This window comes from Erinaceus europaeus, chromosome 2 (genome assembly GCF_950295315.1).
Source record: "Erinaceus europaeus chromosome 2, mEriEur2.1, whole genome shotgun sequence".
NCBI classification, from domain to species: domain Eukaryota; kingdom Metazoa; phylum Chordata; class Mammalia; order Eulipotyphla; family Erinaceidae; genus Erinaceus; species Erinaceus europaeus.
In genome coordinates this window covers 15,029,996-15,055,144 of record NC_080163.1, presented here as the reverse complement: position 1 = coordinate 15,055,144, position 25,149 = coordinate 15,029,996, and the positions used below count along the sequence as shown (strand labels likewise).

The window sequence follows — 25,149 nt, the reverse complement described above, 5'->3', positions numbered from 1 at the left end:
ACAGACATTTTCTGTGTGACCTTTGCAACTCACTTGGGAGTTGACAACACTAATTATGAAATTGCTATTAAGAACCAAAAATTAGTTTTAAGTGTATCAAATAATAGGTTTTTAACTGGACACTTTGGCCCAAAAACAAATAGCCAAAAAAAAAAAAAACCCACAGATTTTTGAAAGTTGTTAAAACGACTGGCAATAAAGCCCATTTTTTTTTCTAGTACTTTACAGTGTTCTAAATGCAGTAATGAAATACACTGGTATTTCAAATAGAATTTTATAGACTATATACAAACCCTCACTTTAAAAAAGTGTTAAAATAAGCTTTCTTAAAAGATAAAATTCAAGTTAGTGTAGCTGACTTTCAAGTATTTCTAAATTAAGACGATATAAAGTAGTAATCATCTGCTGAAGTCAGAAAAGGCGTAGGTAAAAAGTGGAACAAAGTTTAGGAGCTGAGTGGAGGAAGACTCCTGCCAGCTGTTCTTATCTGTTATATTTGGAATATTTTAACTTTAGAGATTTGGTCAAAATATTAGATGAATCATTTTCAGGAGTTGGGCGGTAGTGCAGTGGGTTAAGAGCACGTGGCACAAAGCGCAAGAACTGGCTTAAGGGTCCTGGTTCGAGTCCCTGGCTCCCCACTTGCAAAGGAGTTGCTTCACAGGCGGTGAAGCAGGTCTGCAGGTGTCATCTTTCTCTCCCCCTCTCTGTCTTCCCCTCCTCTCTCCATTTCTCATTGTCTTATCCAACAACGACAACAACAATAACGACAACAAGAAAACAAAGGCAACAAAAGGGAATAAATAAAAAAATAATAAAATAGATTAATCATTTTCACATCAGGAAGTTATATGTATAAAGTTTCTACTGATGAACAGAAGGTAAATTTTTATTTCATTTTTTTTTTTTCCTCCAGGGTTATTGCTGGGCTCGGTGCCTGCACCATGAATCCACCGCTCCTGGAGGCCATTTTTCCCCCTTTTTGTTGCCCTAGTTGTTGCAGCCTCGTTGCAGTTATTATTGCCATTGTTGACGTTGCTTTGTTGTTGGATAGGACAGAGAGAAATGGAGAGAGGAGGGGAAGACAGAGAAAGGGGGGGAGAAAGATAGACACCTGCAGACCTGCTTCACCGCCTGTGAAGTGACTCCCCTGCAGGTGGGGAGCCGGGGTTCGAACTGGGGTCCTTACGCCGGTCCCTGCACTTTGCGCCACGTGCACTTAACCCACTGCGCCACCGCCTGACCCCCTTTTATTTCATTTTTCTGAAGTGAACAGTATAACACTTTTAAAAAAATATTTACTCCCTTTTGTTGCTCTTGTTTTATTGTTGTAGTTATTGTTGTTATTGATGTAGTTGTTGCATAGGACAGAGAGAAATGGAGAGAGAAGGGGAAGACAGAGAGGGGAAGAGAAATACACCTGCAGACCTGCTTTACCGCCTGTAAAGCGACTCTCCAGCAGGTGGGGAGCCAGGGGCTCGAACTGGGATCCTTAGGGCAGCCTTTGAGTATAACACTATTCTAAACCACAAGTTTACCAGCATAATACAAAATAAAATAACTAATAGAAGTAAGGCAGTTAAAGACAGTTTATTTTGTAAATTTATCATTAGCCTGAAAAATTCCTGTTTAAATAAGTGTCTCTATGACAGGGTAAAATTGAGTTCTGTAGAAAAGAGAAAAATCGTCCCAAAATACATTTCATTAGAATGGAACCCTCTATGGAAAGCAGAAATTTAACATGGAAGTCCAAGAAAATGATTGTCAGATTCAAGAAAATGTCAATGATACGGGTTGATACCAACAGGCTGCTAAGAAGATAGCAGGGAAATGCAGACAGTCACAGTGACATTCCTGGTAGAGGGCCCCTCCATTCATTAGTTACTAACACTGGTTATTAGCAGCCCAAAGTAAACCAAAATAAACATTTCACATTTTATATAAAAATTAGAAAAAAAATGTAACAAGATAAATAAATAAAGTCTTAACTTTTAGCTTCCGTGACTGAAGTCATGTGTACTAATAAGTGAACTAGGCATTCTGGAGATACTAAATTCCAGGAGCGAAATTAAGTTTCTTCTGATCTAGAGAAATTGAATATTATCATTAAGGCATTTTTTTTCCCTTCCTAAATGCTCTCAAATTCATAGGTCAGCATTGTTTAAGACATAAAGCAAATCTATGCTTCTTTGACTAACCAAACTCTGTCACTCGCTTACTTTTTGGTTACTTGTCTACCGCTCTACATTTGCGAGGACTGCGGTTTTAATACTAAAAGGCCTATTAGCCACAAAATAAAGTGACAAATTTCTTTTATTCACTTGCAGCATATGTAATAGAAAACTCTCTATATCCCAATTTCCCACTTTTTTTTTTTGAAGCAAGCCAAAGCTATTCAAAGGGAATCTCCAAAATAATCCATTAAGTTGATCATCATGCAATAATGCACACATAAAGTCAAAGTGGGAACTATTGAAGATAAAAATACCATCATTTTGTTTTTTTTTTTAAGTTCCATACATCACTGGGTCTGGTCAGTCAGATCCTATGTTGTAATGATGTTTGAGAAGCGAGGAAGTTGTTTTCATCATCTATCTGTGAACAGCGTATGCTAGGTTTGTTATCTTTGCTCAGAGGGAGCAGTCTGAACTGAGGCCACTATCTCACACACAGGCCCTAACCCTCTTTCGTTCTTAGGGAATTATCATTACCAAAGTTACTGTTCTCTGTAAAACAGAGCCTGGGCCTCTGATGGTATTTCAACCTGTAGGTATCTGTCATGCAGCTATCAACTGAAAAATAGGTAGTTAAGGAAACTGTCTCATTTGGGCAGGGGGAACTAGTGTCCGTATCTGGAAAAGCATCAAGAACTGTCCCCAAGTCTGCACGAGAGTCACTAGCTGAAGACCTGGGTGGTATGCTGCCAACACGCTCCTTGGCTTGAAATGTTCCCTTCCGGCCATGATTCACATGGGTACTCACTTCTGACCCTGGTTCTGAAGCTGTGCTGAGACTTAGCTTTGGAAGGCTAGACGCAGCATTCGCTTTCTGTCTGACACCGAGGGTCGAATCACTCTTTTCTGCCTGCAGCACACTGGTTATAGCGCATTTCTTTGGCGGTAAAGGAGGCGGTGGGTTCTGGCAAATGACTTGTGGTATCTGACAACCGTCAGGTCTGCAAGTTGTCTGACGTGTATGTTCCCTGGATAGAGAGTTCTCTGAGTAGCGTGGTTCCATCATGTTTGGCTGCTGGGTGAGGGGAGAGATTTCCAGTTTTAACCCAGGGCCTCTTGTGTGTGAAGCCCACAGTGGAGATGGTGAGACTGTCTCATTACTGTTCACTCTCTTTCCAGAAGCAGGAGCAGCATGTTCACTGTGGGAAAGCGAGTCTGTTCTCTCAGAATGTTCTGTTGTGGGCCTTTCTGACAATTTTGATTCACCTGGGTTTTCAAGCTTCTGTTCACCTGACAGGTGGAGGTGCTCTCCTGCTGGCTGGTCTTTGTTTATTTGTGGACTGGAAGGAGGGAGTGTTCTTCCACTGGTTTCACGTGTAGGTGACCTGAAATATATATATAAAAGCAACATCAAAGCTAAAATATCATATGCAAAAATGCAAAACTAGAGGGGAAAAAAACTTATGTCTTCTACTTTAACTGCCCAGCATGGTGGGGTTTTTTTGTTTGTTTGTTTGTTTGATTGTTTGTTTTAACGGCAGGAATGGAAGGGTATGTACAACATTTTACACATTCTGAACCCAATATTTTCAAGAACCACCTTTCATCACTAAAGTCAGACTTATAATAATTGGGAATGTAACTGATTTATACTTACAAACATATAATCTCATTTACATATCACAAAAAAATGGAAGTTTTTTTTTTTTTTGCCTCCAGGGTTATTGCTGGGGCTCAGTGCCTGCACCATGAATTCACTGCTCCTGGAGGCCATTTTTTCCCCTTTTATTGCCCTTGTTGTTGTAGCCTGGTTGTGGTTATTATTGTTGTTGTTGTCATTCGTAGTTGAATAGGACAGAGAGAAATGGAGAGAGGAAGGGAAGACAGAGAGGGGGAGAGAAAGACACCTGCAGGCCTGCTTCACCGCCTGTGAAGTGACTCCCCTGCAGGTGGGGAGCTGGGGACTCGAACCGGGATCCTTACGCTGGTCCTTGCACTTTGCGCCATGTGCACTTAACCCACTGCACTACCGCCCGACCCGCAAATATGGAAGAGTTTTAAGGACGACGTGATAAGCAAGCTAATGGCTTAAAAAACTTTCTAACCAACATCACAATGTTTATAAAAGTAGAGGTGATTTAGTTTTGACATATATTGCTAAGAAGTACTTTAGTCAAGATAAGCTTTATTTAGGTAATAAACATGGTAAAGATAAACCATAAGATGCTGCAAACTATTTTCCTGTATGACTGATTAAATTATCTTTTCCAAGTAAATTACATGATACTAACTAGAGTAAAATGATGGAAACAGTTTGAATCACTGATAGATTGATAAGGATTATATCCACATTTCAGTTCCAACTTAATTTGGAAATTTTAGCTAATCTAAGTCCCCAGTTTTTTTCTTTTTCTTAAATTAAAAAATATTTGTAATTACTTATTGAGACATATTTTAATCACTTATATAAAATATTTAATTACTTATTAATATTTTAATTACTTATTGAAAATAGTTTTAATTACTTATTATTAATTACTTTTTAATAATTACTTATTATTTATTTTTAATTACTTACTGAGACTTTTAAATTACTTATTAAAATATTTTTAAATACTTATTGAGACAGAAATTGAGATGGGAGGCAAAGACAGAAATAGGGTAAGAGACAGACACCTGCAGCCCTGCTTTATCACTTGCGAAGCTTTCTCCCTGCAGGTGGGGGACCAAGGGCTTGAACCTGGATCCTTGTACACTGTAATGTGTGTGCTTAACCAGGTGCATCACTGCCTGCCACCCCCCCTTTTTTTTCTTTTTCAAATACCACCTGCCTTATACAAGTGCTGTGAGAATGGAAATTAACAGAATGGGCTGTACTTGGTACTTGGTGAATGACTTTACAAAGGTCTCCATCCTTTTAATGTCTTTCCGACTTAAGGTGGGCATCAGAATACAAGAGGCTCATTCCTTTCAGGGTAGAAATATGTATACATACCATATATGTTAGGAACATGGAATGAAAAAAGACTTTTATGGTTTCAAATATCTGTGGTTACCTTTTGATCCAAGAAGTTTGAATTTGTAGATGTGACTCTGGCTGTGACGCATGGGGTTGATAGGCTACCTCCACATTCTTGAGTTGTTTTCTAGTCCCTGAGGGGAGGAGAAAAAAAGAACGCATTTAAATGATCATTTATTTCTTTGTTTACTGGCCCAAGATGACTCTCCCCCACCTCCCCCACCCCCAGAGAGAAGAGAAGGAAAGATACCAAAGCCCAGGGCACAGGAAGCGAGGCCCCAAACTTTGGACCACATGACACACCGGGCACACTACCCAGATGAACTATCTTACCTAGAATTCATTCCATTTCTACTTTTCCAGAACTTACACAGGGGTTTCTGTAAAAAAGGAGTCTCTTCCATCAAATCAAAGGGAATTATCTAAGACTCAGTTCAAATTAGACTTTTTCTGAATCCTTCATAGGGTTCCTCATTTTATTGATTTATTTTGTGGTTTCACTACTGCAGGCCAGCTTTTACAGGTAGGAGAAAGGACAGGGGGACTGACTGTACCAGGCTGAGCTCACACCTTACCATGTGCAAGAATCTGGGTATCAGCCCCCACTTCCCACCCGCAGGGGGGATGCTTCACAAGTGAAGCAGGTCTGCATGTGTCTCTCTGTTGGTATGCATGAGACCCCTTCTGTTTCATTTGGTTTAAATCCCCCCTGCTTAACACTATTCTATTTACATAACCACTGCATTCTATTTACATAACCACTGTTAACAAGCACCACCCTCCAGGGCATTGGTGGTTCAGTGATAGGATTCTCGCCTGTTCTGCCCCCTCCTTGTCACACCCTGATCCTCTCCTTGTCACACTCTGATTTTCACCAGTCACTTTTCTCTCCACCCTCTCTATGTCACATCCTGTTTCCACCCTACTTGGCAAGTATATATAAAGACAGCATTGTGAGTTTTAGGGTACCTTGAGTTCAGCTTAGTTTGGTATAGATTGCGCTGCGTCCTGCATGAATAAAGAGATACTGCCTACAGCTCAACCATGAGTCCCTGGTCGTCTGTTGCCCGCCCGTGAAGCCAGCCTGGCAAAAAAGACATAGCCCGAACGAAAACAACATCTCTCCCTCCCCCTTCCCTTCTCAATCTCTCTTTGTCCTAATAAAAAAAAAAAGAAAAAGCAAAGAAAACAGCTAACCCTATGCAGGGGCTCCATTCAAAGCTTATTTCCCCATAACTGTTTCCTATATTACCTCACAAGATTATAAACTACTATTTTATGTTATTTTATTTTTATGAGAGAGATACAGAGGGACAGATACAGAGAAAGACCAGAGCACTGCTCAGCTCTGGCTTATGTTGGTACTGGGGACTGAACCTGGGGTCTTGAAGCCTCAGGCACTGAGAGTCTTACAGGACCATTATGCTGTTTCCCCAGCTCTTCCTGAAAACTTTGGAGTGAACTTGTCACTTCAAAGAAAACAACTGGCAGTCTTTATTGCCACTGATAAAAATTCAAATTTCTAGGGGGTAGGACAGTTCTCAAAAAGTAAAAAAAAAATAAGAGTCCTTTTACATCTCAGTGACTATTATGTAGAACAACCTTCCCCAACCCCCTACACACACACCTTATTTATTATTATTGATTTAATAGTGATCAACAAGACCATAAGATAAGAGGGGTACAATTCCACACAATTCCCACCATCAGAACTCCATATTCTATCCCCTCCCTTGATAGCTTTCCTATTCTTTAACCCTCTGGGAGTATGGACCCAGGATCATTACAGGGTGCAGAAGGTGGGAGGTCTGGCTTCTGTAATTGCTTCTCTGCTGGACATGGGCATTGGCAGGTCGATCCATACTCCCAGCCTGTTTCCATCTTTCCCTAGTGGGGCAGGGTTCTGGGGAGGTGGGGTTCTAGGACACATTGGTGAGTTCGTCTGCCCAGGGAAGTCAGGTTGGCATCATGGACACCTCTCTGTCTGTTAGCCACTGATAACCCTACTTCCTCATTCCCAAAATGGCTCTCCTGCGTACACAGACGCTATCAGAGACCCCTTTTCTCGTGTCTTTGTTCTTGCCCTTCTAAATAATCTTTGTTCTTGCCCTCCTGAATAAGACTATAACCAAACTTCACCCTCCTGACATGCAAGGACCCCTATACCCATGCACATCAAAGCCTAGCTTCCTCATTCCTTAGATTACTCATCTGATAGCTTTCCCAACTCCTTACCTCTCTCTGCCCCTTTTCTGCTTTAACCATATATGGTATAAACAAGCTACCTCCTTCTGCAACCCCTTAAAAGCCTTGCCTCTCTGATCAATAAACGGATCATTGCTACCAGCTTGGTCTCCGGGTCATCTCTTGTCGAGGACACAGAGTCCTGTAAAGACTCAGCCCCTACGGCCCCCGGTGACACTCTCCCCCACATCTGGTGCACAACAAGGTGGGTACACCAGGAGTCTGAGCCCAAGAAGAGGCCTCCCCACAAGAAGAATGGCAGATATTATCCTGTAAAAACCCCTAATTATGAACCAGGCAAGTTAAGTTAAATCTTAGTAGAAATTTCTAAGAAAGTACCATAGACTATGCATGAGACTTTTAATATACCACAGGCTACACTGCCCACATAGTAAACAATGTCTCCCTGTAAAAACTTGAGAGGCTTGAATGAGAGCAGCAGCGAGTCTGAAGTCTGACACTCATTTTTGTAAAGACTGGACACTGACTACCACTAGGTTGCAGTGACTTTTTAAAAAAGAAAAAAAAAAAAAAAAACAAAGCACAACTCAGCTCTGGCTTTTGGTGGTAGGGGGGATTGAACCTGGGACTTTGGAGCCTCAGGCATGAGAGCTCCTTTGCATGACCATTATGCTATTCCCCATCACCACCACCCGCCCTGCAGTGACCTTTTGATTGCAGGTCATATTTCCTTTTATGTTATGTTGTCCTCAGAGCCTATGTAGTACCTAGCTACCAGGTTCTGGAAACCTTTTTTTTTTTTTTTTCCTACTGAGAACCATTTAGTAAATTTTAACACTATTCAAGGGCCATCCAAAATTATCAACTTAAAAATTAGCACTTAAGGGGGCCAGGTGGTGGCATACCTGGTTAAGTATACATATTAATATGGACAAGGAACCAGGTTTAAGCTCCCATTCCCCACCTGCAGGGGGAGAGATGCACGAGTGCTAATGCCAGGCTGCAGGCATCTAACTCTACCTCTCAATTTCTCTGTTCGATCAAATAAAATAAGTTTTTGTTAAATTAGCGTTTAGGGGGCCGGGCAGTGGCACACTGGATTAAAAGTGCAAATAGTATGAAGCATAAGTACTGGCCTAAGGATCCCGGTTTGAGGCCCTGGCTCCCCACCTGCAGAGGGGTCACTTCACAAGAAATGTAGCAGGTATGCAGGTATCTTTCCTTCTCCCTTCCTGTCTCTCTCACCTCTTCTTTTCTCTCTGTCCTCTCCAATAAAATGGAAAAAATGGCCACAGTAGTAGTGGATTTGTAGTGCAGGCACTGAGCCCCAGCAATAACCCTGGAAGCAAAAAAAAAAAAAAAAAAAAGAGTTAACACAATGTTTCTATGAAAAAAAAAAAGCTCCAGTTGGCAGCAGACCTGGGCCAAAATGATTCTGTGGGTTGCATGCACACAGAAGACATGCAATGAATCGTCTACAACTACCTGAAAAAATAAAATATATTATTTATCTTCTTTTTCAAAATATTATTTCATGAGAGAAAGGTGTCAGATCATTGCTGTAATGATCAAACGGCACAAACGATTAAACCCAATGATGCATGCATACTAGTCCTGCATTGTACCCGCCTTCATTTAAAACTACCCTGATCCGGGGAGTCGGGCGGTAGTGCAAGGGGTTAAGCACACGTGGCGCAAAGTGCAAGGACCAGCGTAAGGATCCCGGTTCGAGCTCCTGGCTCCACACCTGCAGGGGAGTCGCTTCACAGGCGATGAAGCAGGTCTGCAGGTGTCTATCTTTCTCTCCTCCTCTCTGTCCTCCCTTCCTCTCTACATTTCTCTCTGTCCTATCCAACAATGACAACAGACAACAATAATAACTACAACAATAAAATAAGGGCAATAAAAAGGGAATAAATAAACATTTAAAAAAAGACCCTGATCCTGTCTGCTGTGTTACTAACTCACTGAAGTCAACCCAGATAAGCATAAACTCAGATGACTTCCTAATCCAACCCCAACCTATCAAGTGCCATGCTAACAAAAGCTTGAAAACAAAAGGCAGCAGGACTTGTCCTTAAAAAATCATAATCACACACAGATATGGCACACTGCCTGAAGCTCAAACACTAAATATCTCCAACTGCTTTTAGGATTAAAAAAAAAAACAAACTAGTATAGTTATGAGCTCTTTGGAATATAACTAAAATAGGCCCACTAACTAGCTACAAAACAGAGACCCCCCCCCCAACTCTTCATATGAACTTTTCCAGCCTTTAGGTTCCTGATGGTCAACAATTTGTTTGGCTCTATATGTTAACTCTTTTTTCAGCAACCAGGTTCCAGATGCTAACATGATGCCAACCGGACTTCCCTGGACAGACAACCCCACCAGTGTGTCCTGGAGCTCTGCTTCCCCAGAGCCCTTCCCCACTAGGGAAAGAGAGAGACAGGCTGGGAGTATGGATCGACCTGTCAACACCACATTCAGTGGGGAAGCAATTACAGAAACCAGACCTTCCACTTTCTGCATACCATAATAACCCTGGGTCCATACTCCCAGAGGGATAAAGAATAGGAAAGTTATTCCCAGGGGAGGGGATGGGATACAGAGTTCTGGTGGTGGGAATTGTGTGGAGTTATATATATCCCTCTTATCCTATGGTTTTTGTCAGTGTTTCCTTTTTATAAATAAAAATTTAATTAAAAAAAGGGAGTCGGGCGGTAGTGCAGCGGGTTAAGCACACATGGTGCAAAGCGCAGACCAGCGTAAGGATCCCAGTTCGAGCCTCTGGCTCCCCACCTGCAGGGGGGTTGCTTCATAGGCAGTGAGGCAGGTCTGCAGGTGTCTGTCTTCCTCTCTTCTCTCCATTTCTCTCTGTCCTATCCAATAATGACAACATCAAAAACAACAAGGCCAACACAAAGGAAATAAATACAATTTTTAAAAATTACATAAAAAAATTGAAATGTTAGCGTGCCACAGGTAGATAGCATAATGGTTATGCAAAGAGACTCTCATGCCTGAGGCTCCAAAGTCCCAAGTTCAACTCCCCACACCACCACAAGTCAGAGCTGAGCAGTGCTCTGGTAAAAATGATTTCCCCTGTGAGAATGTCATACATCAGAAGTGTCAGTAATAACAAGTGGTACAGGAGAGGCTGTGAGGACAGAGGAACCCTCCTGCACTGCTGGTGGGGAATGTAAACTGGTCTAACACCTGTGGAGAGCAGTCTGGAGAACTCTCACAAGGCAGCTCTCTGGAGCCCTGCCCTACTAGGGAAAGACAGACACAGGCTGGGAGTATGAATCGACCTGCCAACACCCATGTCCAGCGGGAGAGGCAATTACAGAAGCCAGACCTCCTACCTTCTGCACCCCATCATGACCCTGGGTCCATACTCCCAGAGGGATAATGAACAGGAAAGCTATCAGGGGAGGGGCTGGGATAAAGTTCTGGTGATAGGAATTATGTGGAGTCGTACCTCTCTTATCCTGTGGTTTTGTCGACACTTTCTATATTTTATTTTATAAATATATTAAATTTAAAAATTAATGAAAATGCAATGTCAAAAGAACCTTGACCTTAAGTTGTAAGTTATTAATAGCTTGTCACAAGATTGTAAGATTTATAATTTTATAATTTTATCTTAATTATGTTATAATTTGATTTATTTTTGATTTATAGTTCTACATCACATCTACTACCAGAGTTCTGTATCCCCACCCTCTCACCTCCCAAAAATAACCACAAGAGTTCTTTTTTAAGTTATATTTATTTATTGGATAGAGACAGCCAGAAATCGAGAGAAGGGGAGATAGAGAATGAGAGAGACAGAGATACCTGCACCCTTACTTTACCACTCATGAAACTTCCCGGTTACAAGTGGAGACCAGAGGCTTGAACCCAGGACCTTGGGCACTATCATGTGTAAGCTTTACCAGGTGTGCCACCGCCTGGCCCATTCATAGTTCTTATAAATCTTACAGTTTGCTTGTTTCTGTTTTGTTTGGATTTTTTGTTTTGGTGTGGGAGGGGGCAAGTTCATGTAAATCAAATCTCCATATGAGTGAAACCATTTGATATGCTTAGTAAAATAAGTAAAGAGTTATTTAAAAAAAAATTCCTTTTTATTGTTGTAATTATTATTATTTTTTTTATTGATGTTGTCGTTGGATAGCACAGAAAGAAATGGAGAGGAGGGGAAGACAGACGGGGGGGTGGGGGGGGAGAAAGACAGACACCTGCAGACCTGCTTCATCACCTATGAAGTGAGTCCCCTGCAGGTGGGGAGCCGGGGGCTCGAACCAGGATCGTTATGCCAGTCCTTGTACTTAGCGCCATGTGTGCTTAACCCACTGCGCTACTCCCTGACTCCCTCCTTTTTTTTTTTAAGTGTTATTAACTTGAATTATTTTTTATAGCGCCAGAGAGGAAGAGAGGCAGAGAGAGTAAGACAGACCACAGCACTGAAACTTTTGGTGCAGTTGAGGGTCAGGATCAAGCCTGGGTGAAAGAGTGACTATCCAGGTGAGCTATTTCACTGACCTGAATGTGAATAATTGTTCCAATCTTTAAAGTTTCAAAATCTGTAAGTATAAATTACATTATAAAGAGCTGGGTAGTGGTGTTACCATGCTTAAGGGCTGCTGTTCAAGCCCCCAGCTCCCACCTGCAGGAGCGGAGTCTTTATAAATGGTAAAACAGTGCTACAGGTGTCTCTTTCTCTTTCCCTCTCAAATTCTCACTTCTGTCTCACATTTTCTCTGTCTTTATGCAAAATAAAAAATAAATAAATTTTTAAGATTTTTTTTAAAAAAACTACATTATAGTTTTCTATCAGTGATTTTAAGCACATAATGTTTATAGAATGTTCTTATTGATGACTGCAAGGCTAATGTTTACATGCACAAGGAAAAAAAACTTAAAAAATAATTTCTATTTTTATGAAAAACACCATGTAGTAGTTGGGCAGCAGAGGCCTCACAAATGTTTGAGATTCTAATTATCACTATGGCAGGCACTCAACCAAGTGGTTTGACTTCAGAATTCCAACCAACTTAAAAATAGATGTGTTATTTCTCTCTTCTGCTGACACAGACATCCACGTGTCTTTACTGGGAATTTGGGCTCCAGGTCCTTTGCAAATCTAAGGCAGTTTGATTTTAACACTTAGCAGAGAATTATGTTAATCTCAAATACTGTATGCAAAATAGTCAAAGTCCAACATTAAAGATAATAAAGATTTATAGATGTACATACAAGTAAAATAAAACTGATGTTTCAGTGTAACCCTCTTTACCCTTACTGCACAAGGATATGTCAGAACAGTAATACACTGCTATTACCAAGTCCAAACATTCAAGAGCAATAGTTTGATCAATGATGTGATTTGTAAGTAAATGTCACTTAGATACTTCAGAAACATCACAAAAATATTAACTGGATAACTGTGCGAGGTAATTTTGCACACATTGGAAGGAAAGAGGCATTTTAATATATAATAATGTAAACCGAATTTTGGAATGATACAACACATAAGTCTGTGACTTCTTTCTCACTAGGATTATAGTTCAAAGAAAAACAAATAGTGCTACTTTCCAAAAAAATTAAACATCAGTTTTTTAAAGTTTCTATATTTAAAAATTACATAAATATTGAATGCTGGGTCATAGCCACAGGAAATAAATCCTGTGTTGGTCTATTAAAGAAAACAAATTCAGCAGGATTAGAACTATTTTCCTTAATGGTTATGTAAAAGACTTTCATGCCTGAGGCTATGATGTTCCAGGTTTAAGCCCCAGCACAAGCCAGAGATGAGCAAAAAATAATAATAAAATAAAATAAGTAACAGGCTAGGAGTATGGATCAACCTGTCAGTACCCATGTTCACTGGGTAAGCAATTATAGAAGCCAGACCTTCCACCTTCTGCACCCCATAATGACCCTGGGTCCATACTCCCAGGTGGTTAAAGAATAGGAAAGCTATCAGGGGAGGGGATGGGATATGGAGCTCTGAGGGTAGGAATTGTACCCCTCTTATCCAATGGTCTTGTCAGTGTTTCCATTTTATAAATTAATTAAAAAAATAAAACAATAATAATAATAAATAAAAATTTAAAAAGAGAAGAAAACCATAAAAACAAATATTTAAAATGAAACCTTTCTCTTTGTACTCCTCCTAGTGCATTTGAATGAACATATCTGTGGTTTAAAAAAAAGCTTCGAGAAAATAATCAAATTTCGGTTCATGCTAATTCTTTCAATATTTTCTCCGGGATTTAATAACATTAATAATGATATGTTTCATTTATCAAAATACATATTTTCTTTCCATGCTGCCAGGTGGCCTCAGGTAAAATCCCATGTTTCTGGGCCAAGTTTCTTTCTTTCTTTTTTTTTCATTCTTTTTATTTTAGAAAGAGGAGAGACATAGGAGAGCAGGAGTTATTGCTCTCAAGTAAAAGACTCTGGGGTGTGTGTGGGGGGTGGAGCATTCAGGTCTTGGAATAAGATGGCAGAGGAGGACCCAGTGGGGGGCTGAATTGTTATTTGGAAAACTGGGAAATGTTACACATGCACAAACGATTGTATTTTGCTGTTGACTAGAAACCATGAATCCCCCAATAAAGGAATTTTTTTTAATAGGAGAGCAGGAGAGACACCACAGCACTGAGTTACAGAATGATTCCAGCTGTCTAATAAATTTAGTTGGATGATCGACCAAATAAATCAGGGTCGGGTGGTGGTGCAGCTGGTTGAGCACACGTTACAATGCACAAGGACCCAGGTTTGAGCCCTCAGCCCCCACCCGCAGGGGGAAAGCTTTTCGAGTGGTGAAGCAACGTTGCAGATGTCTCTCTGTCTCTCTCCCTCTCTACCATGCCCTTCCCCCTCGATTTCTAGCTGTCTCTATCCAATAACTAAATAAAGATAATAGACTAAACAGATCCCAAATAAATTTGCATCCTCTTCATTCTCCAAGTTTTGTTCCTTCTTAATATGGGCTGGAAATTTTCTTTTTTCATTATCTTTATTTCTTTACTGAGTAGAGACAGAAAACGAGAGGAGGGGGACATAGAGAGGGAGCGAGAGAGACACTTGCAGCAATGCTTCACCACTTGAAAAGACTTCCCCCTGCAGGTGGGGAATGGGCGGAGGGGAGGGCTTGAACCCAGGTCCTTGTGCACTGAAACACGTGCACTCAGCCAGGTATGCCACCCTCTGGCCCCAGCCCCCATCCCATGTTCCTTCTTGATTTGCTAAATGGTGTAGCAACTTATTTAAGTGCCGAATTCTACTGTGCCCAATTTCCTCTCAATCCCCACTTCCGCCATCTGTAACAAAAGATGGATTCTTCAGCCAACATGTTATTGTAGTCTTTCAAATCTTTCTTTTCCTTGACAGTAGTATGGCCTTAGCTGTTTTCCTTATCTTTTCTCTCCTACACTATTAGTCACCTAATTTTTTTCTCCTCCTGTTCCAAACTCATGGGCTACATTACTTACCAAAGAGTCTTTTGTTTTAATTTTTTTTATATTTATTTATTTTCTCTTTTGTTGCCCTTGTCGTTTTTCATCGTTGTTGTAGTTAATTGTTGTTGTTATTGATGCCGTCGTTGTTGGATAGGACAGAGAGAAATGGAGAGAGGAGGGGAAGACAGAGAGGGGGAGTGAAAGACAGACACCTGCAGACCTGCTTCACCGCTTGTGAAGTGACTCCCTTGAAGGTGGGGAGCCGGGGGCTGAACCAGGATCCTTATGCCGGTGCTTGCACTTTGGGCCACGTGCGCTTAACCCGCTGCACTACCGCCCGACTGCCCCAAAGAGTCCCTTCTAAACTGCAAACTGTAGAATGCCAGTCTCCTTCTCCCTTGGAACCTTCCCACTCTGTCAGCTCGAATAACAGCATCCAGCTTTCATCAGCACTAGACTTCCATCTATCCCCATCCATCACCTCACAATTTCCATGCAAGCACTCCCCCTTGCATACGCCAATCAACCTGTATCCTTCATACTTCCTCCCATCCATGTGCTTTCGAACCAACCATTTCATTCCTTAAATCTACTTTACAACCCTTGCCATTTACCTCATTAGGGATCCATTTGAAAAGAGAAGTTAAAATACACCGGATGGTGGCACTGGAGAGTTTCAACAAAGGTATCATTTGACTGCTTCTGGCTTCTGTTAGTGTAACACTAAGATACATTTTAAGTTCTCTATGATCAGATAAACTTGAGTAGACTAATATGAAAAACTGACTCAGGGGTTAAGTGCACACATTACCATGTGCAAGGACCTGGGTTCAAGGCCTCCCTAACCCCAACTGCAGAGGGAAAGCTTCACATGCGGTGAAGCAGTGCTACAGATGTCTCTCTTTCTCTCCCCTCTATCTCTCCCTTCCCTCTTGATGTCTGTCTTTATCTCTGTCTTTAAAAATAAGCGGACACAAATGGCAAAATATGAAAATAAAAGCATTCCTAAAGTCCCTTAACTTCCTAAAACTCTTAAAGATATTTAAAAAGAAATCCTTCAAGCTGATAATCTGTGTGCCCCTTATAAAAGCGAGAAATAGGAGAAAACCAAGAGAATCAGGCCAACTCACCAAGAATTAAATTCTACCCTATTGAGGATTAAATCTACACGGTAAGCTTTTAGTTTTCGAGACAACTTCCTTATACATATATTTAGTCCAAGAATATACCGGGAGATGACACACTCCACTACCATAAGGCATGGGAATTAACAGCTTCTTAAGGCAAAGACCAGCTAAAGGAACTATGATAGGTTTTGAAGCTTACTAAATATGAAATTATTTTGATGTAATGTGACATATATATATATATATTTGAGTAAAAAGCGGGTTACACAACACATTATGTCACATTATGGTGACAATTATTAAAGAAAAAAAGGAGAGTAGGGAGGTAGGAAGGCAGGAAAGAAGAAAAGAAGGAAAGAAGGAAGGAAGCAAAAGAGAGAAAAAGCAAAGAAAATAATGGGACTGGGTGGTGGTGCACCTGGTTGAGCGCACATGCTACAATGCACGAGGACCCGGGTTCAAGTCCCCAGTCCCCATCCGCAAGGGGAAAGCTTTGCAAGTGGTGAAACAGGGCTGCAGGTGTCTCTCTATCTCCCCATTTCCTCTTGATTTCTGATGGTCTCTATCTAATAAATAAAGGCAATAACAAAACATTTTAAAAAGAGAAGGTAACAAGAGATAGTGAGGAGGATGTGAAGAAACAGAACCCTTGGGCCTGCTGGTGGTGGGACTAGCAGAGTGTAGCTGCTATGGAAAAAAAAAAAAAGCATAAGGACTGGCCCAAGGATCCCAATTTGAGCCCCTGGCTCCCCAGCTGCAGGGGGGTGGGGGTGGGGGGGGGTGTGCCATTTCACAAGCAGTGAAGCAGCTCTGCAGGTGTCTGTCATTCTATCCCCCTCTCCGTCTTCCCTTCCTCTCTCAATTTCTCTGTCCTGCTGTTATTACTGTTGTTGTTGCTGCTGCTGTTGTTGTTACATAGGACTAATAAAAAAATGGATTAAAAAATGACCTCCAGGAGCCGTGGATTTATAGTGTCAGCACCAAGCCCCAACAGTAACTCTGGAGGCAAAAAGATGGAAAGAAAGAGAGAAAAGGAAGAAAGAAAGAATGAATGAACATAAGAAAGAAAGTCATACATACAACAACCACAGACTCTAGAAGTTGCACTTCCTGGAATTACTACAATAAACTCAAAGCAGAGATTCATGGCATTTGTACACAGGTATTGACAGGAGCCATTCACAAAAACCCAGATGTGAAACAACGCCAATGTCCGACAAAACCCAAATGGAGAACATGCAGTGTAATGTTATTCAGCCTTAAGAAAGAATGGAATCCTGACCTATCTTCCAACGTGGATGGACTCTGGAAATACTATGCTACGTGAGACAAACTCACTGGAGGATGGCAGATGCCGGGGGTTGGGCGGTAGTGCGTGGGTTAAGCACACATGGCGCAAAGCTGCCAGGACCAGCATAAGGATCCGGTTCGAGCCCCTGGCTCCCCACCTGCAGGGGGAGTCGCTTCACAGGCGGTGAAGCAGGTCTGCAGGTGTCTATCTTTCTGTTCCCCTTTCTATTTTCCCCTCCTCTCTCCATTTCTCTGTGTCCTATCCAACAACAATTGTTGGTATGCTTCTAATTCTGCTTCTAAAACACCCTCTCTATGTCACATCCTGTTTCCACCCTACTTGGCGAGTATATATATAAGGACAGGATTGTGATTAGAAAGGATGGAGCAGGGAGTCGGGCTGTAGCGCAGCGGGCTAAGCACAGGTGGCGCAAAGCACAAGGACCAGCATAAAGATCCCGGTTCGAACCCCGGCTCCCCACCTGCAGGGGAGTCGCTTCACAGGCGGTGAAGCAGGTCTGCAGGTGTCTATCTTTCTCTCCTCCTCTCTGTCTTCCCCTCCTCTCTCCATTTCTCTCTGTCCTATCCAACAACGACAACAACAATATAACTACAACAATAAAACAACAAGGGCAAAAAAAGGGAATAAAAAAAAATTTAAAAAAAAAAAGGATGGAGCAAAAAAAAAGACTGGTGGAAATCAGGGTGTGCTACAAGAGGGGGCGGAGCAAAAAGACATCATGAACCAATGGGGATTAAACCAATGCCCTGCAGGCAGGGCGGTGCTTAGTTAACAGTGGTTCTGTAAATAGAATACAGTGTTCAACAGGGGGGATTAAACCAATGAAACAGAAGGGGTTTTAGAAGCAGAATTAGAAGCATACCAACAAACAATGACATGAGTAACAATAATAATAACCACAACAATGATAAAATAACAAGGGCAACAAAAGAAAAAGAAAAGGCAGACAGCATGACTCTCCTTGAGTGGGGTGCCAGTTAAATGCACAGAAGCAGACAGGGTGAAGACCGGTTTAATGGGAATTTGAATTTCAACAACAATGTGCATGTATTTCGTTTTCTTTTATTATTTTTTTTGCCTCCAGGGATATCGCTGGAGCTCAGGGCCTGCACTGTGAATCCACTGCTTCTGGAGGCCATCGTTTTCCCATTGTTGTTGCTGCTGCTGTTATTACTGTTGTTCTTGCTGTTGTTGTTGGATAGGACAGAAATTGAGAGAGGAAGGGATGATAGGGGGAGAGAAATACAGACACCAGAAGGCTTACTTTACCACCTGTGAAGCAAACCCCCTGCAGGTGGGGAGCCGAGTGCATGAACAGGGATCCTTATGCCGGTCTTTGTGCTTTGCGCTTTGCGCTTAACCTGCTACACTACCGCCTGACCCCAATGTGCGTGTATTTCGTATTTCATACAGTCAGACTGTTAACTTAAAATGGCTAGAATAGCAAATCATTTGCATCTTACCACAAAGATCCATCTATGTGGGTTATGGACTTAGTTTCCAAGTTAAGTGGGGGGAACCTCACTACAAAGTTCTTAGAGCAGGGAGTCTGGCGTTAGCACAGCTGGTTAAGCACACGTGGTGCAAAGCACAAGGATCAGCATGAGGATCCCAATTTGAGCCCTCCAATCCAGGGAGTCACTTCACAGGCGGTGAAGCAGGTCTGCAGGTGTCTTTCTCTCCCCCTTTTTGTCTTCCCCTCCTCTCTCCATTTCTCTCTGTTCTATCCAACAACGATGACATCAATAATAACAACAATGAAACAACAAAGGTAACAAAAAGGAATATATATATATATATATATATATATTCTTAGAGCAATGCACTCTGAATGGTCAAAAAAATCTCTTGGACTTGTGTTTTTATTACTGCCAGGAAGCAAGATTCAATTTGTAAAGTGTACTCAACTTGCAGTGATTGTTCACAATCACTGACTTTTGCTGTTGAGTTCTGGCCAGCCGTTTACGGTTTCCTACAATACTTGGACCAGACTCTTATCAGATTTTTCAAATAGGCCAGACGTTTTAATATGAGAAAGGAAAGTTATTTCCTTAATATAAGTGTTTCCTTCTGATACACCATTTGATGAAAACAAAATAATTTAGTATGTGATCATATTCGATGTCACAATCTGAAAAAAAGCTTCCACAAATGCCTTAAAGAGGAAGCGACTAAGTTTAAACAAAACAAAGAAATAAAAGAAGCAGCCTGTCTTCATGACTTCTTTTATTGTAAAAATTCTATCCCTTCCACTTCTCTGAGTTCTAAGATTTGAAAACATTCTTGGACTGTGACCTCAATAATCGCTCTCCCTTATAACATTCAGCTATCTCCTCCCAGTAGTAATCTCAAATTCTCTAATACAGTGAAACATCTCATTGTCTTCAATTCTGGATTGCTGTTACCAATAAACCACTTCAATATGCCACTATCGTTAACATTGTTTCTAAAAAAAACTTTCCTTAGTTCTTTTTATCTCCCCCCCACTTGTTCTTTTTTTAAAAAATATTTATTTATTTATTTATCTATTCCCTTTTATTACCTTTGTTGTTTTATTGTTGTAGTTATTATTGTTGTTGTTATTGATGTCCTTATTGTTGGATAGGACAGAGATATGGAGAGAGGAAGAGAAAACAGAGAGGGGAAAGAAAGATAGATACCTGCAGACCTGCTTCACCACCTGTGAAGTGACCCCCCCTCCAAGTGGGGAGCTGGGGGCTCGAACTGGGATCCTTACGCTGGTCCTTGTGCTGCCCAACTCCCCTCCCCACTTGTTCTTAATTCCATCTATCATAAGACTGTTCACACAAATTGTAGATAAGCTCCCAGACATCTGGGGGAAAAAAAAAGAAAGAAAGAAACCCTTTTCTACTCCCTTTGACATTAGCTCTGGCTGGGAGACTTGGCCTGGCCAACAGTATGTGGATGAGAGCGCAAGACAGGGTGGTCCCCACAGGTGGCCTCCTGTAACCTCCTTTCCCCCAACACTGCCATGATCAGGAAAGCGACTGTGCTGATGGAACAGCACAGCCTGTGGCCGTGTGATCACCTGGAAGAGACACTACAGCGTGAGAAAAAAAAAGAACAACAAAAATAAACTTCTGTGAAGACACTGAGAGTCTGAAATTTTCCACTGCATAGTCTAATCCTAGCCAATCTTAAAAAAACACTTTGGGAGTCAGGTAGTAGCGCAGCGGGTTAAACACGTGGTGCAAAGCGCAAGGACCGGCCTAAGGATCCCAGTTTGAGCCCCTGGCTCCCTACCTACAGGGGAGTTGTTTCACAGGCTGTGAAGCAGGTCTGCAGGTGTCTGTCTTTCTCTCACCTTCTCTGTCTTCCCTTCCTCTCTCCATTTCTCTCTGTCCTATCTAGCAACAGAGAGATGGAGAGAGGAAGAGAAAACAGACAACAACAATAAGTACAACAACAATAAAAAGACAATAAACAAGGGCAACAATAGGGAAAATAAATAAATTAAAACACACACACACACACACACTTCACACTTCCCCGGGGGTTGGGCCGTAACACAGTAGGTTAAGTGCACATGATGCGAAGCACAAGGACCAGCTTAAGAACCAGTGTAAGGGTCCTGGTTCAAGCACGGGCTCCCCACGAGCAGAGGTCGCTTTACAGGCAGTGAAGCAGGTCTGCAGGTGTCTATCTTTCTCTCCCCCTCTCTTGTCTCCCTCCTCTCTTGATTTCTCTCTGTCATCTCCAACAACAACACCAGTGACAACCATAATAACAACGACAACAACAAGGGTAAAAACAAGGTCAACAAAATGGGAAAAATGGGGGCTGGGTGGTGGCGCACCTGGTTGAACGCACAGGGTACAATGTGTAAGGGCCCAGGTTCGAGCCCCCGATCCCCATCTGCAGGGGGAAAGCTTCAGAAGTAGTGAAGCAAGGCTGCAGGTGTCTGTCTCTCTCCCTCTCTATCACCTCCTTCCCTCTCAGTTTCTGGCTGTCTCTATCCAACAAATAAAATAATAATAAAAAAAATGGGAAAAATGGCCTCCAGGAGCAATAGATTCATAGTGCAGGTATCAATTCCCAGCAATAACCCTGGAGGCAAAAATAAAAAATCACACTTCCTTTTTTCTGTTTTTCTTTTTTCCCTATTCCCTGAAGTAGCTACCCCCACCCTTTATGGGCCTTCAAGTAGGAACTCTCCAGACTTTCATCCCTGCTAATCATAACCTCAGCTGATGTGAACTTCTGAGCATCACAACTGATGCTTTCCTGTTTGTTGATATGCTTCTAAGACCCCTTCTGTTTCATTGGTTTAATCCCCCCTGCTGAACACTATTCTATTTACATAACCACTGTTAACTAAGCACCGCCCTGCCTGCAGGACACTGGTTTAATCCCCACTGGATCATGATGTCTTTTTGCTCTACCCCCTCTCATAGTACACCCTGATTTGCACCAGTCACTTTTCGTTCCACCCTCTCATCCTGTTTCCACCCTACTTGGCCAGTATATATATAAGGACAGGATTTGTGAATAGCATGGCTTAGATTGCGCTGCGTTCCTCATGAATAAAAAGATACTGCATACAGCTCAGCCATGAGTCTTTGGTCGTCTGTCTCCCGCCCGCGAAGCTAGCCCGGCACCTGTTGACACTAAATATGCTTAAACAGAATGTTTACCTTCTAAGAGGCTGCTGCTCTGCTGAGAAGCACAGCTCACACGTTCTACATTTAGGTTGCCTGTCTTCATCTGGTCACTGGAAAATAAACAGTACAGCAAACACATCAGCTACTACAGATTAGTTCTTTGGTTTCTTCTAAGGAAGAGAAAGGTAATAAAATCGGTATGGCATATCCCATGTGCTGTCCAAGGGTAGTATGTATAGGAGATTAAGACTGTGAAAGTCAACTTAATGTGTCCAATAATTAGAATTCATGTTTGAGGGGGGGCTAGCGAGACAGCTCACCTGGTTGGGCAGGTCTGCTTAGCCAGCAAGCTCCCAGCATGCCTGACTACACATGCTACCCGGGGAAGCTTCCGTGCTATGACCCTGGGGTCTCTCTTCCTCCTTTATCCCATCCCCTCCTTCCTTCCCTCCCTTCCTTCCTGAAAATGCTACCCAGGTCTGGGGAATCAGCACAGCAGATTGTGGAACAGACTCCCATGTCTGGGGTTCAAAAGTCCTGGACAGACGACCCCACCAGTGTGCCCTGGAGCTCCACTTCCCCAGAGACCCACCCTACTAGGGAAAGAGAGAGACAGACTGGGAGTATGGATCGACCAGTCAATGCCCATGTTCAGCAGGGAAGCAATTACAGAAGCCAGACCTTCCACCTTCTGCAACCCACAACGACCCTGAGTCCATACTCCCAGAGGGATAGAGAATGGAAAAGCTATCAGGGGAGGGGAGGGGAGAGGAGGGGAGGGGAGGGGAGGGGATGGGATATGGAGATCAGGTGGTGTGAACTGTGTGGAACTGTACCCCTCTTATCCTATGGTTTTGTTAATGTCTCCTTTCTTAAATAAAAAAAATAATAATAAATAAATCCCTGACATCACCAGAGACCAGAGCTGAGCAGGACTGGTCTAGACAGGTGAAGTGCACAGACCCACAGCCACAACTTCACTAATAAAAATAATAATAACAATGAGGGCCAGGTGGTAGCATACTGGGTTAAGTGCATGTGGCACAAAGCACAAGGACCTGTGGAAGGATCCCAGTTCGAGCTCCTGACTCCCCACCTGCATGGGGGTGAGGGTCGCTTCACAAGTGGTGAAGGAGGTCTGCAGCTGTCTTTTTCTCCCCCTCTCTGTCTTCCCCTCCTCTCTCTATTTCTCTGTCCTATTTAACAACAGTGACAGCAATGACAACAACAGTAACAACAAGGGCAACAAAATGGGAAAAATGGCCTCTAGGAGCAGTAGATTCGTAGAGCTGGCATCAAGCCCTAGCAATAACCCTGGAGGCAAAAATAAATAAATAAAATAATAATAATAATAATAACCATGATGATAGTAATAATAACACTAATTTCCATGTCTATCTGCTTGCAAAGTCTTTATCTTTGTATTACCATGCTATCACTTCTCAAGAAGGATTATGAAATTACCCTGAAAAATAAGTTTCCCAAAACCATCATAACAATGACAACAGCTAAAAGCAAAATGTTTTAGATGAAGAGAAGAAATCATGTCTTGATTAACCTAAAGTATCAGACACTTAAATTCTGAGTATATTTTAGAGGCTACACAGATAAGTTACAATGATATCATAACTATTCAATATTAACTGAAGACAAAGGTAACATATATGATGCATTATTTTATATATGCTAAAGGAGAAATATTTCTTCCACACAACTTGGTTACAACAGTAGACCATAACCTCAGTTTGAGTTACAGATGTTAGGATTAAAAGCATTAAACAGACCGGAAAAAAAATTAATTTAATAACTAACAGGAGATGTAACCTATTTAAAGCTATGCTTTAAGCTTGTAATATACTACCAGTGCTTTCTCCAATGTAAATAATAATATTTCTGGATCTTTTAAATTTCCTAAATGTGGAGGCAGGGCAGTGAGCACCAGGTTAAGCTCACATAGTATGAAGCTCAAGGACTGGTGTAAGAATGCTGGTTCGAGTCCCTGGCTCCCCACCAGCAGGAGGGTCGCTTCACAAATGGTGAAGCAGGTTCTCTCCCCATCTCTATCTACCCCCTCCTCCTCCTCTCAATTTCTCTCTGTCTCATCCTTTTAAAAAAAAAAAAAATGGAAAAAATGCCTTCCAGGAGCAGTGGATTTACAGAGCCGGCATCGAGCCCCAGTGACAACCCTGGAAGGCAAAATAAAAATAAATAATACAAATAAAATGAAAAATAAAAAATAAATTTCCTAAATGTAATAGCTAGTTTTAAAACCAGAAAGTACATTAAAAAATAAACCTGAAATATATATATATATATGACATCCCAGGTTTATTTCCTTAGCTTAGGCTCTTTTATACTTGACGGAAGCCAAATTTTGAGTAATACATAAATCATTAAGAGAGAATGGGAGGGGAAAACACCATTCATCTAATTTGTGTATTACCTGGAGGAGTCCTTTTCTTTAACACCAGGGATATCCATTATACCATTTCCATCGATAACAGGTGAGTCCAGATTCGTAGACCCATTACTGATATGATCACTGCTTTCATATCCAGACTCAGTCCTTTGCATCTGCCAATTCTCAGCATGAGCCTTGTTTTCTTTGAGGCCTTTATTTTTCTCCACTCCTTTTCCACCAGAGTCGAGAGAGCTCCTGCTTCCTATTTCCTGCTTAAGATCGTCTTCATATATGGTCATTAAGCATTTCTGCTTGGGGTTCTCTTTTGGACAACTGCTAGAAGTCTGATCTTTATTGTACTTCGGTTTGTTACTGATATTTGACTTATGTCTTGGACTGTGCTGCTGTCGTTTTTCACTTTCATTAAAAATGCTATCGACATTTAATGTTTCTCTCATAGGTTTCCAACTTCGGTTCCGGCTTTTACTGCTGCCGGCATAGCTGCCTCCTTTCTCCCTGGAGTCTTGGCTGCTGTCTGTGTCATATCCAGTGCCACCGTCACTCTTGAACTTGCCAATTATTTTTTCTCCCGGCGCAACAGCCGGGGCTTTACTTGAACTTAATATTTGTGCAGAAGCTCGACTCTCAGGGGCAACTCGGTCATGTTTGCACGGTCCTTTTCCTTCGCTGTGATACAGATGTGGATTTCCATACTGTCTAAAGCCATTTGGGACCGGAGGTGACCCAGACTTGAAATGTGAAAGATCTTCCTCCACCAAATCTTGGAAAAAATAAATAAGTAAAGATACAAAT

At 41.8% G+C, this 25,149-nt stretch overlaps 1 protein-coding gene across 1 annotated transcript in view; it reads right to left on the bottom strand.

Annotated features, from left to right (window-relative positions):
* Window positions 1–1,571: 1,571 nt before the first annotated feature.
* The window catches only part of USP53 (ubiquitin specific peptidase 53), an 83,963-nt gene continuing 60,385 nt past the window's right edge, over window positions 1,572–25,149 (bottom strand). The window contains exons 12-15 of the mRNA XM_060177107.1: window positions 24,379–25,117; window positions 21,969–22,045; window positions 5,231–5,327; window positions 1,572–3,559 (exon numbers count right to left, since the gene is read on the bottom strand). Of these exons, the coding sequence (XP_060033090.1) occupies window positions 2,677–3,559; window positions 5,231–5,327; window positions 21,969–22,045; window positions 24,379–25,117 (1,796 nt within the window). The 3' untranslated portion in view covers window positions 1,572–2,676. The remainder of the gene's footprint in view (window positions 3,560–5,230; window positions 5,328–21,968; window positions 22,046–24,378; window positions 25,118–25,149) is intronic.